The sequence below is a fragment of the Lolium rigidum genome, chromosome 2, assembly GCF_022539505.1.
Source record: "Lolium rigidum isolate FL_2022 chromosome 2, APGP_CSIRO_Lrig_0.1, whole genome shotgun sequence".
Taxonomy (NCBI): Eukaryota; Viridiplantae; Streptophyta; class Magnoliopsida; order Poales; family Poaceae; genus Lolium; species Lolium rigidum.
In genome coordinates this window covers 240,661,208-240,680,779 of record NC_061509.1, presented here as the reverse complement: position 1 = coordinate 240,680,779, position 19,572 = coordinate 240,661,208, and the positions used below count along the sequence as shown (strand labels likewise).

Sequence of the window (19,572 nt, the reverse complement as noted above, 5' to 3'; positions counted from 1 at the left end):
GATAAGGTAAGGAGGAGATTAATTCAACCAAGATACCCAAGTGGAGTTATAGACTTGATACCTATTGAGATATTTTGAATACACCATAAACCCTAGAATAAACCATTCCTTTATAAGAGAGCCCAAGCTATGGTGTTACACTTAAGTAGTTGAGGCAACACTTGAATGTGAGGAAGAGAACTATCCATATACCATATGATTATATCATCCTTGATCAAGTAGAACCCTAACTTAATATCTCAGGCATTATCCTGGCATATAAGTTATTGAGACAACCATAGTATGTCCATCCTAGAAAGTTAAATAGAAGTGTTATACCTTAATTGACCAAGATAACACTTGATTTTAGAAGTGAGAACCTCATTTAATGTGAGATAACTTAGGAAGCCAAACCTTGATAAATATAAATTGTGTAGTGATCATAAACCCTAAGAACTTGAAGTAGAAGATATAAGCCCATAAGAAAAGCTTAGAGTTAAAGCCTATAATATATATGGTGAGAAACCATTCATCATTATAACCAAAGTTAACTATAAAAAGAATTATAGCTACTTTAGTTACTTTAAACAATAGATTAAGAATATAATAGAAATCCATTGGTATAAGATAAAAACCAATTCTCAAGTCCTTATTAATTAAAGGGAGAACAGAAACAATTAAACCACTAACCATATTACCTTGGTTAGGGGAGATGAAAACCTAGCAAATGCAATATGGTGTCATCTCAACTCTATAACCTAGAATTAAATCTCAACCCTAGTTGAGTATCACTTGGGTGATCACAAATAAAACCTAAACCACAATTAAGATTCAAACCATGTATCATTAGGTAAATATAATTAGAACCCTAATGGTTCATTAATTAAATCCAATGTTTCAATTATAAAACATAAGAACCACCTAATGCTAAGTTTTATAATTAAACCATATGTGTAGTGGTCAATCATTTATCTTTGTAAACAAGATAAACCATGATGGAAACAATCCCTACTGAGATACTTTCAAATGAAGTGATGGTATTAACCTTAATAAGGGGGTTATACTAGAAATGATAAAACCCTAATAAAAATGAGCTCACATAAAATCCTATGCATGGGACAAAGTCCTCAAATAGAAACCAAGACATAATAACAATCTCTAAAATACTTTGGGATGAAAGTATCAACTCTCATAATTCTAAACAGAATGGATTGCATAATAAAAAGTGAATTAAAGTGAAAATATAAGTTTATGTCCAAATGTTATTTCAAAGAAGACACTAATATGAAAAATAATCTCTTCTAAAATAATTGTTCCAATAGAATACTGGTAGGAAAGTCGGGAAACTAAATCTAGATTGAATTTGAATAATTGAAAGAGCTGCAAAAATAAACAAAACTCAAATATGAATTTAAATGGATATATATAAAGCGGGAAATAAAAACAGAAATGAAAAATAGGAGAAAAACTTACACGGACGTGGCAACCCACCGAAGCCCATCGGCAATAGCCTAGCGACAGCCCACCGAGGCCAACCCAACCCAAATCACATACCGATTCACCTCGCTTTAAGAATCGTGCAAGACGATTGTCTTCGTCTTCCCACGCATGGACGCCACCGCGACGACGTGCACGGTTTTGCCGGCCACCTCCTCGTCGAGGATAAGGGCGAGCGGACGCCAAGGACCAAGCCAGGGGTGCCATAATCTCTCTCGCGTCCACCGCATCCAAAACCGCCAAGATTCGTGCCCAGTGGTAGCACCAACGTCGTTGTGCATCCCGGCCGGTCGTCGCCGTCGTGTCGACGTCGCCGACCTCCCCGTGAGCTATAAAACCGCACCAAACATCATCGAGAGAACCCTAATGCCTCTCCGCTCACTCCATTGCTCTCCGAACCTCTCCAATTTCCGCCACCGTCTCACGGTAGCCGCCGGAGTCGAGGAAGAACCCGACGGCCGGAGCCGTCCCGACATCCGAGAGGAGGTCACGGAGATGCGTCGGAGTACGGTGATCAATGCGGTGGAAGGAATCGAGCGGGGAGATCCCAGAAGCCTCCAATCATCCGTTCCCTTTCCGCCGGTATACCGCGGGGAAATGGAAATCGCCGTCGTCTTCGTCTCCGATTGCCTTCCCCGACCATCTGTGAAGCATCACGGTGAGCTAGCGCACCTCCCAAGCCCTTAATTGCTCCGAATCATAGCACCGTAGCTCACGGTAGCTAGTTGGCCGGATTTGCTCCGCCGCGGGCTTGTTCTCCGGCGAAGCTCCGGTGGCCATTCGGGAAAACCGGCATCACCACGGTACTCGGCGTGTCGTGGGGGTCCGATAGAGCCTAGCCGCGCGTCCAGGGGCGCCAGAAATCGGTGGCGCCGCCACGGACAGACTCGCCGGCGTTTAACCGCCGGTGGGAAGACGTGTCTCGTGGGACCCTGGTCAATTTGACCTGGTCAGCGTTCCATCTGGCAGCTGACGTGGCCTCAGGCCCACCAGTCAGCCTCTGGGGGTAGAATAACCCGGGTATATCTAGTATATCTTGTTTTTAAATTTCAAATTCATAATTGCTGCAACTTCAAATGAATTTAGAAAATTCAATTTAAGTCAGAAAAATTTAAATGAGATACCAAAATTCTTAGAAAAGAAAACTTTATCCAATAAAAATATAATATGAAATTTTTATTTTCAATAAAAATTCAATTATTTAATACTTATTAAATGAGCCTTTTCTTCAATTCCTAATTGAATTAAAATTCAATAATTAGGAAAAACCTTCTAAAATAAATAAAAACCAGTAAGAAAATAAAGAAAACATTTAAGCTAATTTTATTTAATTGTTATTTTGTTAAATATTTATTAGTGGAAATTTAAACCCTAATTGATAATTACCCTAATTATTAATTATCTGAAAATAATAAAATGCCAAATCCAAAATTAATTTTATTTCAAAGTTATTAATAACTTCCATCTTAAAGTGAAGTTATTAATTCAAGAACTTTAGGGTATTTAGAAACCCTAAATTCATATGTAATAGAACCAAGAACTCATCATGTTATGTGGAACCCTAAAACCCTAATTCAATTACACACCAAACCCTAGCTCCAATAATTCATTTGAAACCTAATTCACTTCTACAACCAAAACCCTAGATCCTCACAAGTGACCATAGTGTTCTATTTTCATGCATAGAACCATAGTAGCAACTGAATACTTGTCCTGGCCACATAAAATATAGAAGACCTATTACTAATATATGGGTATCCCTCGTGTTCATCCTCATCAGACCTAAATAATTAATAGGGTCAACCAAGTGTAAACTCTAGATCCTATTACCAAAGCCCTCATCCTTATTCATTCTTATTTAGCATCACACCATTGTGATGAACCCTAATAGTAACTACACCTACCATTTTGTATTACATTCCCTACTCCACTAAACCCTACTAGTGTTGGATACCAATTATCAACCATCCTATTTAGAAGCCAATTATTCCTTACTTAACGGAACCAACGAGTAAATCCTAGACAACCTCAACCTTAATTGTAATACTTCTTATTAATTAAGAAGTATGTTCTTCAAAAGTTATTCTTTTGAAGAAGATAAGAAATCATCATCAACCACTGCTTATAAGGACCTATAAACCCTAGCCAGCTATCACTAGCAAGATAAACCCACCTTGACAACCACCATGTATAATAAATTGCTTAGGATGCCTAGGCTTATCTTAACCCTACAAGCCCTAGGTGTTGATGAATCCAACTTTGTTGGGATCCATCTAATACTTACTCCAGAAACTAACTGAAACCATAGTCAACCATAGAAAACCACCCACTTAATTATCATACTTGTTCTTTATTAAAGAACATGTTCTTCAAAGGTTATTCTTTTAAAGTATATGATAATTAATCATTAACCATGCCATATAGTACTAAACTGACCACTGTTCTTTACTTATTAATATTATGCCAATTATCATTCTTTGTGTGCTCAATTGATTATTATGCTCTATTAACTACCTGTTGATAATACCAAGTAATCACACCTGAATAAGAACCTTGTATGTGAATCACTCTAAAAGTGCAACACACCCTGAACCAATCATTACAACTCACTGATCTCAAATCATCGGGGTTAGGTCACGCTTAGAGCGATTGCATCTCATTCTTATGCATTATTGCATCCTTGCCAATCTTTTAAACATCGTCCTTATCGGACGATGATGCTATTTCAGAATTTGGAGTTATTACGCATCGAAGACCTTGTATGCATAATCTTGCAGCCAAGAAAGGCAAGTTCATCACTTGCTCATGTCATTTGAGTATTTCTATCAAATTACTTGCAAAGTATTATGGTTATCACTATTGCACAAAAATCAAAACCATTACTTTCATAACTATGAATATGACTAAGTGGTGGGCAATGGAACCATGGATTGTGTTGATATGGTGGAGGTTCCATTGCACGGGTTTATATCCATCTAGGATTAAACAACAAATGTCGCCGGTGATTCTTGTGCCGTAATACCCGTGTTAACCATAAGATCCGGAGTGGGACGGAGTAGTCAAAAGTGTTTCCACCTCTCGTTCATCAACGGATGCGCTTTACCGTAGACACTTGTATCCGTCGGGGCAAGCGGTGGGCTGGGGAAGCCTTAAGTCCCCACGGCATAGTCCGTAGACACTTGTCGCTCGAAGTGCAAGCGGTGGGCTGGGAAGCCTAAAGTCCCCACGGTATTGCGGTCTATGATGGGATGCGGCTACCGGCGAAGGAGTTTGGTTAACGAGTCCCAAAGCTGTTGTCGTGGTCGGGGTCCATCCTTAAGTGGTATAAGAGGACCGACGAGGACCCGAGGTCGGGGTATGCAACAAAGGGTGGGTGTTCGAGGTAGCGGAGGAACATGATTGGCTAGACCTTATACCGGGCCTCACACCAAAGGAAGTGTGGACGAGAACATGACTCGGTTGGCACCAAGGTTAAGATCTCTTATGGGTAAAGCAACACACCTCTGCGAGTGTAATGAACCGTGACACTGTCACTCCTGTTCCGGGATATGGAAGCTGCGAACGCTACGCGGAAAGGAGCTCCATGAAGTTCTAGTAAACCGGTGAAGGCTGACGGACATAGTTCTTCTGAATAAAAGCAACCCTTTGAAGAAACGATTATGAAAACCTGCATTAGTATTAGACTTTCTGGTCTAATGCCGTAGCTAGTGCATTCAACACCTCTTTCCTATAATGAACTTGTTGAGTACGCTCGTACTCATCCCACTCTTAAATCCCCTGCTTAGATATGGAGGCATCGAAGGAGGATCTACAGTGCAACTCGAAGGCCGAGGAGTCAACAACTACTTCAAGGGACGGGAACTCGTCGGAAGAGGCGAGATACCACATCCAACAAGGAGAAACCTAGATTAGCACTAGAAAGGAACTAGCTTCCTAAACTTAGCTCCTATTTAGCTAGAATCTATTCATAGCCTCTGTAGCTAGTTAAATACTCTACAAATAGAGTTCGTGATAAGACTAGTCTACGAGTCGTTTTTCAGGAGTTATTTGCGGTTTTACCTCATTGTAAAGTAGGAGAGCTGTGATGATCTTATGTAACGAGTCAATATTGTAATTCTATAGACATGCCTTGGACCCGCATATTTTTCATGTTGTACCACTACGAGCGATATAATACTAGTGGAACGGTGTTTCATTGGTGTTATATCGGACTTGCATACTACACCATGCGGTGGTATGCCGGGTCACCACAACGGCGGTGGTATGAAAGTGGGGGCGACAACGGAGGTGAAGTTCGAGTCCTACCTTTCGGGGTGAAAACCCAAGGTCGACCTTAGCTGGTTGTGCCGGCAATGACCTTGTTGGAGGCATTGTTTTGAGAGCGGGGACTATCTTCGGGGTGAAAATCCAAGATCTTTGATCGGGCGACGACGGTGTTAGAGCATTGTTCCCTTTTTGAAGGCGTCGTTTTTGGAGAGTACTGTATTTCGGGTGTTGTCTTGGTGGTGGATGTATTCTTGTTGTTAGGCCCGAGATACTATAGCGGGACTTTTGTTTCTTAGTTTTCTTTTCTTTTTTTTAGCTGTGTGCATCTGTAGTGCCATTAGGGTGGTGCATTGTTGCAGAGGCTGGGTGTAATTGGTATCTTCTGATATTAATATATTCCCTTTATCGAAAAAAAATATAAAAAACACATAAGTTTTCGAGCATAAGTTAAAATAAGACAGGAATTATGTGTACTGGGACGATCGGAGGTTTTTGGCTTCCCGGCTCTAGTGATCTTGGTGTTTTATTTTCTAAAATCATATTTACGAGTTTATTAAACAAATAAAAAATCTGCAATATATCGCAATATATCAGCTTCACATAATGTTGTATTATGACCAATAAAAAATAATAAGCGTCAACCTGAATGTGCATATTTCATTAGAGCAACCCTCCCGTACCCCCCAATGGTGCTCGGCAAGGCTGGAAGAACCATTTGGGGGTGTCGACTGAGCTGTCGCTGTTTCAAATAAGGTCGTCTGCACCGGCGCCTTCCATATTGAGCCCCCAAATTTTTGTAGTCTAATAAATTGTGCAATTCAAACAATAAATTATTTATTATTACAAATATACCAAAATATGAAGCAAACAATTTTAGTATATTACACAACAAATTCAATAGTTTATTACAATAGTTAAAACAAATAGAATTAAATAATTTAATAGTGCAAGAGACATATCAAGCGGCGTTTCCTTTTCTCGCCAACAAATGCTCCACCGGATCATCGCGAAGTTTCACATGAACTTAACCGTCACAACATTTTTGATGCATGGCAATGAAAGATCCAAATTCGATCGGCGCCTCGTGACAGCAAGAGGCCCTTGACTCTCGAAGGTCATATCCGTAGCCTTTAGATCAGCATGCTCACGCTCGATTATCATGGTGTACATGATCACATAGGCATTCACCATCTTCCACAAGTGAGAATTAGATCTGATTATAGCAGGGTACCTGACAATAGCAAAATTAGCTTGCAGCACACTACATACCCACTTGATATCATTCCTACAGGCTTCCTCACACTGTGAATACCAAGCCATCTTCTCTGCAAACAAGGTGGAGTCTGTCTTCAAAAATATCGCTTATGGAGGATAAATGCCATCAGCTATGTCTACCTTAGAATGGTAAGCGTTGAAGCATATTGATGTCATTGTATGATCCAATCCACCCATGCCAAAAGAAAAAAAAAACATACCAAATCCATATATCATAGTCAGCCACAATTTCTAGCACAACATTGCACTCTTCAGTGTGACACTTGTATATTTCTTGCCAACCAAAGGGACAATTTTCTAGCCACAATGCATGCAACCGATACTTCCAAGCATAACTAAAAATCACCTCGCTGCATTTTGAACCAATATTGGAATTGCGTCCTCTTCATTGGGTGTCTTGGGATAGTGCGGCCCAAACATGCTGTCAAAACTGTATAAGAATTTAATTTTAGAACTTAAAACATGATATTTTTGAAATTATTTAAATGAAGGGTCACTAATGCATGAACTCAGGGGCCAAGACACCTTTAGTACTGTAACAGGTACAAATCTAACAGGATTTTCTGTTGGCCTAAGGCTGATACCAATGCATCACCCTACTATAGCCTCGTCAGGTCAGCTTTTACCCCACTCTCACCCCCACGGTGCCAGTGCACGGGCTATAGTGCCAGCTCTCACTTCTCTCTCCCTCTCTACCGCCTCCCTACCGTCCCCACTAGCACCGCTATCGCCTCCCTCTCGCCCCGCTCTCGCCTCCAACACGGGCTATAGGCGGGCAGTACCGCACCCTACCACCGGGCGGTGGATCCACCGCTCGCCGCTAGCGTCTCGCCCCGCCTCGAGCCCGCGTTGGCACCAGCCTAACGGCGTTCGCTACCGAACATTCGTAGGCAAGGTCTGCTGATAAGAAATTTAACCGACATTCCTGGTTAACCTCAACTGAGAAGGTCTGCTGATAAGAAATTTAACCGACATTCCTGGTTAACCTCAACTGAGAGATGGATTGATGTTGCACATGATTCTTCCATGTGACGCATCACATGGAAGTTTTACAAGTGTGCTTCTTCCGTGTGATATTTCAGGTCAGTTGGTGCTTCCATCTTCCTCGAATGAACAGTTACACTAAACTGAATTTGCTACACTCGGCCTCTAGCAACCATTCCTTGCAAGTGGGAGCAAAATTCACATCTCAGAGTTTAGAGTTAGAATAAAGAAAGAACAGGACCAGTTAACAAATCTTCACGAAACAAGAAAAATGTTCAGCTGGAAATTCACTAGTTCTTCAGGGTAATATAGAAGTAAAACTGAACATTGAGTAACAGTGACACGGTAGAAGTAAAACTTGCATAAGCCAGAGTCTTAAATTTAAATTAACTCAGACTGAAGTTCGATAAAGCAACAACACAAAAACACAGGACCACACACACACAAAGACATCCTCGAGACAAGGCCACCATCCCCATCCAAGAGAAGAGGCCGAATCGCTAAATTGGCGGGTGATACAAGGCGGCCATTGTTAATGAGAGCCAAATCCTTTACCACCGCTGCCTTCCTAGCCAAAAGCTCGTTCAAATGCTTCGGCTAACACACACACCTACTAGTAACACTGAGGCGCCAGGAAAATTAAGAGCCCATGATAATACTAGGCCTAACTACCCGCTACTAACCGATCCCCGGAGAACGTAGTGCTCGAGGAAGAACCACACCATAAAACCATGGCGCTTCCAAGCACGCTCCAATCGGGAGGAGGGCACCAACTACTACTACTACTAGAACGCACGCGCACTTGGGCGCTGGAGACGGTGTTTCATCAGAACTGGGCGCCGCTGAAGGTCTGGCCGAATGACCAGCCGTGCGGCACGGCGTTGTTGGAGACGACGGAGCGGCCGTCGCCGGCGGTGACGCGGAAGGAGAGGCGCTGGCCGTCGAGCATCGCGTTGCTCTGCCAGTTCTGGCCCCAGTTGCGGGAGAGCGCCTGCCAGGCCGCCGAGCGGTCGGACTTGACGGCGACCGCGTGCACGTCCCCCGGGCCGCCGACGTTGGTGACGAGGACGAGGTTGAAGTAGGAGTGGCCGTTGATGGTGAACCGGATGCCGCCCTTCTTCTGGCACGCGACCCTGTGAAGACGAGAGGAACGTCGGTTGAGACGGGTTCGGAGAGCATGGATAGATCTGGGAGAGGCGGGACGGACGTACCTGCGGTAGGAGACGGGCACAATGCCTGCCCGGTAGAGCGCGATGCGCTGGAAGACGGGCTGCGCCATGTCGAAGTGTGCCCGGGGCGGGTTGCACCAGCCGCCGTCGTCGGAGGCCTGCGCGAAGTTGGGCGGGCAGAAGTTGGTGGCGGTGACGACGGTGGAGCCGGGCAGGCACGCGTGCGGCGCGCCGGCCTCGGTGCCGGCCGGGTCGCAGCGCACCTCGAAGCAGGCCCCGCAGCTGAGGCCGTTGTTGAAGAGCGCCGTGCTCAGCGCCGCCGTGTTGGCGCCGTAGCCCGTGCTGTAGAGGTTCCCGTACCCGCACGCGCCGCCTGCAGAGAGGAAGGGGCGAACAGTGAGCAACTAGAGATGCGAAACTGCGGTAGAATGTAGTGGGGTGGGGAGGGGAGGGTGCGTACCCATAGTGCCGGAGGCGTCGCCGCCGCCGTAGAAGGTGGCGTGCGCGGAGGCCCAGGCGCCGCCGCCGAGCGGGGAGTGAGCCGCGTGGGCGTGCCCTGGCTGGCCGTGGCGGTGGGCGAGGCCGTGCCCCGGAAGATGATGGCCGCGTCCCTGCCCGAGCGGGAGAAGCGCAGCGACGAGGAAGGCGAGGAGGACGGCTCGGACGGGCGCCATTGGCACGGGGACGGAGCGGGAGCGGCGGGGAGAGTGAGGCGGAGCGGTGTGGAGTGTGGAGTGTGGAGTGTGGAGTGTGGAGCAGCTGGTAGTGGTTGGGCGGGGATAAATAGCGGGGAGGCGGCGCGCGGCGGGGTGAGAAAATCGAACTGTTTCGAAACGGTGCGCGGGCACGGCGCAGGGCAGTGTGGGGTCCGCTCGCGGGTGTGGGCACGGCGGAGGTAGCAGGCAGGCAGCGACACGGGTATCGTGGGGCGTTGGGAGGCGTGGCGGGAGTGCCTAGTGAGTGGTAAAAGCAAGCAGCAAAGAGAAAAGGCGAGCGAACGAGCGTGGTGGGTGGAGTAAAGATGGGGCAGACTGCCCTCCACGCCGGAGTGGACTGCCGCGCGGCTCCGGCGGTGCCAAGTTTGGAAGAGTGGCGAGCGGGAGCTACGCCGTAGGCTTTGCTTGGTTCGCGGGCAATTTGCAGATGCGTGCAGCGTGCTACCTCCAAGCGCGAAAATCGCTGAGTACTACATGTGTCTCATTTAAACATGTGTAAAATTTATCAAAATTTACATATATCTATATAATATTTAATGTCTAGATGCATTTATTGTTACATTATTAGGCAATTTTCGTGTGAGTTTAATTACCGAAACAACATTACAGATGAACAAGCATACTTCACAACACACATCAGACTAAGTACATGCACCAGATCTGAACAAGGAACAACTAGCAGTGCAAGGTACAAGAGGAAAAGCCCGTACATCGCGACCAGAAAGGTCGCACCAGCAGCACCACCATGAAAATCGTTGATGTCGCCCACGGTGTAGTCGGATTTGTCGAGTAAGCAGTCGAACCATCGAAAAATAACGTGAACGGCAGTGAGCAGTCGCGCCGAGACGCTCCCCAAAAACCTTATCACCTGCCTCCCGGTGCAGGATCTTGACGGACAGGGTTTCGGAGGCCTGCTCTCCCTAACGCTTGTGCACGCAAACGTAGGGATGGGGAAGAGTAGAGAGTAGCGCAATAAAAGAAATTTCTTTGTGAGAGAGACAGACTAGAGAGTTCTGAGAGGTAGAGACTCCAAATCTGTTCTATCTCCTGGTATAGCCTAGGAGGAGCTGCCAACTTAATAGGATTTGAGATTTCAGAAAAAATTTAAGCTATATAGGCTGCCTTACTAAACTGCAGCCCATCTACATTTAACATTTATATATAGAAAAAAATTTCTAACATGTTTCATGAGACTGGATGTAATGTCCCAGGATTAGAGACGATCGAGGAGTAGATTTTAAAAAGGGTTGTGCATTGCATCGTAAATTCTGGGGAAATTTCGCGCTTTTAAAACAAAACTGCATCGAAGGGGGACAAGTTTCTTTCTCGACACCTTACAGGGTTAGGGTTTCGAGAGTGCGACAAACTTGCTCTTATTCAACTAAATTAGGGTTTTGAGAAGAGAGAGAGATGTTGCATCACAAACTTAAGTTGCATGATTGAATTCAAATTTAAGTTGCATGATTGAATTCAAACCAAAGTTGAATTTGAATTTCAAATTCAAACATTAAATAAGTACCATAATTCTATTGTGAGGAAATTCATTAAGTAAGTACTCCCTCCGTTTCATGGCTTAAGGCGTAAAAAAATTTATGATTTTTCATCAAGGCTTAAGGCGCGCATGCAAAAGAAGCAATAACCTTCCAAAAATACCCCTTAGATGCGTTAATTTCGCCTCTTTATTTGCGCTACATTTAAACCCGGGATCCTATTTTCCTTCACCTTCCGCACGAAGAGCTTTGCACTTTCCCTGGATGCAGTTACCCATGCGTCCGCGAATTAATCCACCCAATAGCCTAACCGTTGCATGCAACTTAATTGCCTCTGCATGCGCGTGCATGCCTAAAAAATCAAGCGCTAATTAATGTGACAGAATAAGGCCAGTTGGGGACGCGCGTAAATTATGGCCATCGGAGAGATTTTGTAGGGGCAAATTCGACCAGAAGTAAGGAGCTGCAATTAGCCTTAATAAACGAGCCAAGAAATATACGCCCTTTCCCTTGGGATGGAGGGAGTAATAAACAATACACATTATGAATAAGTCAAACAATAAGTAAAGCTCATTAGAGAAAACCTTGAGCTTTATTGATTATCACACAATATACATTGTCTTTACAATATTCACAATTGAAATAAATACAACACATTACAAGAATTGGAAAAATAGAAAAAAGAAAAGAAAAGGAAAGTACAATATATTGATCTATCCTAAAAACTACAAGCTAATCTTAATTTAGTCTTGAGCTTGATGATCTTCATGTCCATTTGATCATCATCTTGATCCCTGCACACAAACACAAAGAAAAACAAGTGTTATGCCAAGTGGCTATGATCAACTCTGCCGAGTTGATCCTCTCCAAGCTAAGTTCAAAGCATCAGGTACACACACACACACACAGGCAGCTCACACTGCATGTGTGCATGCTGAACAACACACAAGCACAGAGAGGAGTCACCAAGGGTGGCCAGGCCAAGCTGTCGACCAGGAGAGAAAAGGAAGGTTCATATAAAACCTTTTCCACCGCCAGAACTAGCTCATTCATCGACAGGCAACTTGGTAAGTCACCAGATAGCAATTACACTTAGAACAGGAAGAACTCATAGCCAGCAACACCATCCAGAAACAGCTCTACCAAAGAACTGTTTTCTGTTGAGCATCAAACCATGAAGTAGATCAAGCACAAGCCACTAGGAGGAGCAGGGCAAGCAACGAAACCAACCGGAAGCAATCCTCTACAACAACAAAACCATCTAGGAGCTGGAGTGAGGTATACCAATAAATCATGAGCAAGCAAGGTTTTGCTCATACTAATCCGAACATATGCACAAGTCACAGAAGCAAAAAAGGGTAGAACCCTGCTTGTATCATCATCTGGCTACCTAGCCATTTGGTGCAATCTAATGATGAATAACCAGAAGGAAACCATCCAGGGAACACTGGTTGTGTCAACACAGTGACACAACCAGAGAAATCCAACAAGGATTTAATCCATATCAAGCCACACAGATTCACTTAGCACCCTACAGCTAGCTAAACCATCGGACGAGATAGACCATATGAGGTCTATTCTTGTTTGTCAACAGCAAAGCTCACTGGAAATCCAACAAGGGACTCTCCAGTGAGGTATCCATTAAGTCACAGCTAGCCAACAAGGGTGGGAGCTATCTAAACAGCAAAGAATTGTTGTCAAGGCCACCTCAACCACCTAACCAATTCAAACAAATAAGCCATGCACGATTATCATCACCACGTAGGGTTCAAAGGAGGGCTAGGGTACACAACCAAGTGTTGGCATCCATCTAGCCCTACCAAACTCAATGAAATGATCATAGCTGCAGAGCGAGTTCACATCAATTATCCATGTGATCAAGCCAAACTAGATAGATAATTGAAATACACAAGCAACCGATGGTACGAGACACTTGCTAATGATCTAGATGATCACTGCAAGCAACATCGAGTGCTTGGGGTAAGCAAGAGCATGCACCAGCCATGAGACTTGAGTGCCACACGAGGTCAAGTAAGAGCATCGGTGAAACACAAGCCATAGGACGACAAAAAGTCATCAAGCACTGATGATCATATGATCATCAGGGCTTGCCTTAGCATACAAAAGCTTGACAGGGGCAAGCCTGGCATCAATCCATGAACCATATAAATGAAATAGCCACAGTTAAGCAACATTTATATCACAGACAATTACATAAATCATTTATGATTGTATCCAGAAGCACATCAAATATTTGATAAACCACTGGATCAAGATATACAAGCAAAGCACTTACACTCATCAACTGAATAACAACGATAAGCCAAACAGACAATGCTCAATTGAGCATACTCATGAAATCAAGCACAAGCTATAGCATATAATAGCACCGGCACTTGCAAATTTGCAAGAATTGCACACTCGTAATCAAGCGGGGAAGCATACATGAATACACTTGAGTTACGGCAAGCATAGTAACCGAGAATAGAGGCACGAGCTAGAATTAAGCAAGAAAGGCATGGCATAGCTGCACACAGGCAATATCACAAACATTGGCCAAGGCCGATAGAGACACAACGACATGAACAACACGAGCGGCAAGCACGAGCGAGCACGGCGAGCATGAACAACACAACAGCAGCACGAGCAGCACAGCAGCACGCGAGCTTGCACAGCTAGTTAGGCATGGCAGCAGAGCAGGGGCACGGCAAGCCTCTCCCCAAGGGAGAGCAGCCATGGCCTGAGCTAGAGGAGGAGGAAGAAGAACAGGCACAAGAGAGAGAGAAGGGAGGCGCACTTACCCGGGGACGAGCAGGCAGACGCAGCCATGGCGGCCACGGCGGCACACGCCGGAGCGCGGCGGCGCCAGGCCAAGCCAGGCCATGGCAGCACCACGGCACCACGCGCACCACGGTGGCGAAGCCACGGCGGCGTCACAGCACCAGGAGCGCCAGGATCGGCGGGATCGCACGGATCCCGTAACCCTAGCCGCCGCGAAGGAGGTCGAGGACGAGCGGAGCAGGCACTCGCTCCAGATCGACGCGGATGAGGTTGACCACCGTCGTGGGGCACGTCGATTGCGCACCATGGCGGGGGCCAAGTCCGGCGGAGCTCGCCGGAATCGAGCGACGACGGCGGTGGCGACGCGAATCGCCAGAGAGGGGAATTAGGGTTAGGGTTTCGTCGAAGCGGCGCGAGGAGGAGAGAGTGAGCGACCGCTCGGGTCGGTTGGACCCGAGCTGGTCTAACCCAACCCGCTGGGCCTCACTGACATGTGGGCCCAGGGGCAATTGTGTCATTTCACAATTCTTTAAAATGCAGAAACTTTGAAATTGCACAGTAAATGTTTAATAGCTCTAAAAAAATAATTAAAAATATGAAAACCACTCAGTATAAAAAACTCTATCATAATAAAATATGAAATAGAATTTTTGAAGATAAACAAGAATAAGTTCAAATTGGATGATTAAAATAATCATTTAAATCACATATATTATTTTCAATAATGAAAATAAGTCCATAAGTTCTTTTGGACTTTAAAAACACCTTGATAACATTTGAAGGTTGTATCTTACCCTAAATAGAGTATCCCTAAGTTATTCTTAATATCAACCTCTCACATGAAATAATAACGACATCGAAAGCGGGGAACAAACCCTAAAATTGGAATCATGCATCAATGCTTCTTTAACCATTGCCCTTATCGGACAATGATACTATTTTTCAGCAACAGAGGACAAGGGTCGGTCCACACCATCCAACTGCAACACTTTGCAGTGTTCAGGCAAGTTCATCACTTGCTCATGTCATTCGAGTATTTTTATCAAATTACTTGCAAAGTACTATGTTTATCACCATTGCATAAAAAGGCAAAACCACTATTTTCATAATTATGAATATGACTAAGTGGTGGGCAATGGAACCATGGATTGTGTTGATATGGTGGAGGTTCCATTGCAAGGGTTTATATCCATCTAGGATTAAACAACAAATGTTGTCCAGTGATTCTTGTGCCGTAATACCCGTGTTAACCATAAGATCTGGAGTGGGACGGAGTAGTCAAAAGTGTTTCCACCTCTCGTACATCAACGGACGCGCTTTACCGTAGACACTTGTATCTGTCGGGGCGACCGGTAGGCTGGGGAAGCCTTAAGTCCCCACGGCATTGTCCGTAGACACTTGTCGCCCGAGGAACAAGCGGTAGGCTGGGGAAGCCTTAAGTTCCCCACGGTATTGCAGTCTATGATGGGTTGCAACTACCGGCGAAGGAGTTTGGTTAACGAGTCTCAAACTGTTGTCGTGGTCGGGGTCCACCCGTAAGTGGGAATAATGGGACCGACGAGGACCCAGGGTCGGGGTATGCAACAAAGGGTGGGTGTGCGAGGTAGCGGAGGAACATGATTGGCTAGACCTTATACCGGGCCTCACACCGAAGGAAGTGTGGACGGGAAAGCTGCCCGGTTGGCACCAAGGTTAAGATCTCTTATGGGTAAAGCAACACACCTCTGCAGAGTGTAAAGAACCGTGACCTGTCACTCCACTGTCCGGGATTTGGAACTGCGAACGCTGCCGGAAAGGAACTCCATGAAGTTCTAGTAAACCGGTGAAGGCTGACGGACATAGTTCTTCGGAATAAAAGCAACCTCTTGAAGAAATGTTTATCAAAACTTGCATTGGTATTAGACTTTCTGGTCTAGTATCGTAGCTAGTGCATTAAACACCTCTTTTCTATAATGAACTTGTTGAGTACGCTCGTACTCATACCACTCTTAAATCCTCGCTAGATTGTCTGAACCATCTAGAGGAGGACAACGACAACCCTGAAGGAGCCGACATCATCGGCTATGAAGAACCAGACCTCTCTGGAGGTATCGAAGGTGTAGACTACCTTATAGTCTACGGAACCGGGGAGGGTTCCGGAGGAGAACAAGCTTAGACCGATAAGTAGTAGTAGTATCCGAGCAGTACGAACTTCTAGTACTTAACTGCTCGTGGGAATAAATGTATCACCTAGTAAGACTTTTATATTGTAAGTTAAGATGGGTTCGCCTCGAACCCAGGAGTATCCCTCTTAGGATCCAGGAGGAGCTCCGAGATGATATGTACATTATGTTTGTAATAATAAATGAATGAGTTATGGACCTGCTATGTTCTGTGTTACTACTCTGAGGGGTGTAATATTTGCGGAATGGTACTTCGTGAATGTTATATCAACGACTGGCATACTACAACATGCGAGTGGTATGCGGGGTCACCACAGCTTGGTATCGAGCAAAAGCTTTGACCTTAGGTTGGAACCTAGTAAATGGGACGAACGTTAGGAGTCAAATAGGATTAGTAAAGAATTCTCTAAAAATATGGTGTATATTCACTTGAGAATAAAACAATCATATGTTTTAGTGCTATAATTCTTTATTATCACTATTATGATGCATTATTACTAATCTTATATTCTTTCTATTCTACAGCCAACTATGGCAAGTTCACGCCAGGGACGAAACGTGAAAGTGAAGCTGTCAAACTTGAGTGAATACGACAGAGGACTCGCAGACATTCTTCGTGCCATGTTGCTTGAATTTGGGTGCGATCCCCAAATCCAAGTAATGAAATACTGGTACTATGACGGACCAGTACTGGTGAAGTGTAGGGTAGGGCTAAGACTTCCAGAATCCCTAGGTATGAGCGTAGTAATGCCAGCGGGTGAGGCTAGAACTATCAACACAGCCTACCACATAGCCATCATGAGAGCCATCACTGATATTCGGGAGCATAAGACGAAGGAGCTTATGAGTTCCGAATTCACTCATATTACTCATATGGAGGAGGAACATGATCCGATGCTCAACCACTTCAATTTTGCAAAACGCAAACCAGCAGAAGCCGCTAAGTATATGGATAACAGCCGCAACCTACTGTCGTTGTTTTATCAGTTGAACCGTCATTTGACGGGAGCAATTGATACAATGCTAGAGGAGTTCACTGAGCCCAAGGAGGAGACCAAGGAGAGTGCACCAATGGAGAATGGTTTATAGTTTATTCAGCTGGTGATTACATTAGTATTGATCATCCCGAACAACAAACCACACCCATGACACCTAGGTACTTTCCTAGTAGTTCCCATGGAGGATATGAGGGTGGAGAGGAATCCGGAAACAATCGGCGTTCCGTGACTCCTATAGAAAACTCCACGAGGTTGGCGTTGGGGATCGAATCTCGGAACCCATAGTGATTCAGTTAGATATGACCCGGAGATGAATGAGGACGCCACGACCCAGAACCAGAGTTATCCGCGTAATGGGGAAGATGATGGAGGGTATCCGATACAGGTTGAGTCGGATACGAATGTTGGAAATACATATGGTGGAGTCACAGGGGAGTACACCCGATGGGTGGATTATGATGCACCGAATGACCAGTTCATGAACACCGATTTCTCCCTCGGATCATCCTCTGAGTCCGACTACCAGCCGACGGGGAGACCTTATGTTCCAGGTTTTGTCAGGAGGACTACACGTTCGACCGGATGGAAGCCTGGAATGTACCGGGAGTGAAGCACGACTAGAGACTACCATGGGAGGCGAGACTACAATACATTAGTACCACATGTATTGTAGTATGTAATATTTTGTAGAAATTTGTACATATACTTTAATAAGTGAGTTTGCATACTCACAACGTCACTGAGTATTGTAATAAGACCACTTAAGTATGTATATACATGGTATATGTTTTGTATGATTTGGATTTGCTTCTTGATTTCCATTGCGTGACTAGTTCCGTGCACAAAGTTGAGCTCGGAAAACTTGCGCATGGAGTAACTATGAGTACCACTTTGTGTTGCGGAACTAGGGGAATATGTCGGGACCGGTAGGTGAGGAGAGTGAAGCACGAGCGCATGGAGCGCGAAGCCAAGCGAAAGGAAGAGGCTGATGAAGCAGCCGGAAACCAGTTTCCACCACCACCACCCATGACGCATGCGAGAACTTCCTCCAATACATGCAAATGTTGGAGGAAAGGCAACGTATAACATTGGAGCAGCGAGAACAAGTTCTTCCAGGAGCCGCTTCAACAAAGCAGGGTGGAAAGGCCCGAGAACCAGGGAGTCACCTTGTCCGACTTCCAGAACACTAAGCCTATATCCTTCGCATACGCGCCCGAGCCAATGGACGCGGAGGATTGGTTGATGGACACGGAGCGAAAGCTCAACACCGTTGGATGCAATGACCTGGAGAAGGTCAGATATGCAACACACTTGTTGTGTGGACCCGCCGCATCATGGTGGGACAATACGATGAGCCGTTTATCCGGCTGAGAAGGTATTTACACGGGAGGAGTTTAAGAGGAAGTTCGGGGAATCCAATGTCCCCGAAAGCATTGTGGAACCGAAGCGTCGAGAATTTGAAAGTCTCGAGCGAAGGAAAAGGCCATCCTGACTTATGTCAGGGAGTTTTCAAAGCTGTCTCGGTATGCTGTTGAGGAGGTCAACACCGAGGACAAGAAGAAAAAGAGGTTCATGCGGGGATTGAATCCTCAGTTCAAGGTTCAGCTCAGGATGATGAGAGCGACTGAGTTCCAAGAGTTGGTGGATGCAGCTATCACTCTTGAAGATGACTTCAAGCAGCTGCAAGAGGAGAAGAGGAAAAAGGCCAAGTTTGAGCCTAAGAGATTTGTCAGCAACAAGCCCAATACCAGCTTGAGTTTCAAGCCAAGGTACAACAACAACAACTACTACTACTACAATAGCAGGAGGAACCAAGCGTTTCAGACTGCAAATCAAATAGTTTGCCGAAGCTGTGGACTCCCAGGACATTTTTCCAAGGATTGCAAGAAGCCAAAGATAATATGCTTTGGTTGTCGCCGGGAGGGGCACATCTTTGAAGGACTGCCCCAAGAGAAATGCTGGAGGAGGTCGGTCGAGGAGGAGGAGGAAGTAGAGGAGGAAACGCTGGAGGGAATTGGAAGAACAAGAAACCCTTCGGCAAGTTAAACTGCACCAGCGTGGAGGAGGTGGTTAACTCCGATCAGGCAGTTGAAAGGACACGGATGTCGCCTAGAGGGGGGGGTGAATAGGCGATTTAAAACTTTTACGAGATGGGCTTAACAAATGCGGAATAAAACTAGCGTTTACTTTGTCAAGCCCAAAGCCTATATACTATGGTTCACCTATGTGCACCAACAACTTATTCTAAGCAAGAG

At 45.2% G+C, this 19,572-nt stretch overlaps 1 protein-coding gene across 1 annotated transcript; it reads right to left on the bottom strand.

The window, feature by feature from the left end:
- Positions 1 to 8,827: 8,827 nt before the first annotated feature.
- On the bottom strand, positions 8,828 to 9,844 carry LOC124688404 (expansin-A5-like). Its single transcript, XM_047222088.1, has 3 exons — positions 9,631 to 9,844; positions 9,213 to 9,543; positions 8,828 to 9,134 (listed from the first exon to the last, which is right to left on the bottom strand). The coding sequence occupies exons 1-3, from the start codon at positions 9,842 to 9,844 to the stop codon at positions 8,828 to 8,830; spliced, it is 852 nt and encodes a 283-aa protein (XP_047078044.1).
- Positions 9,845 to 19,572: the final 9,728 nt, after the last annotated feature.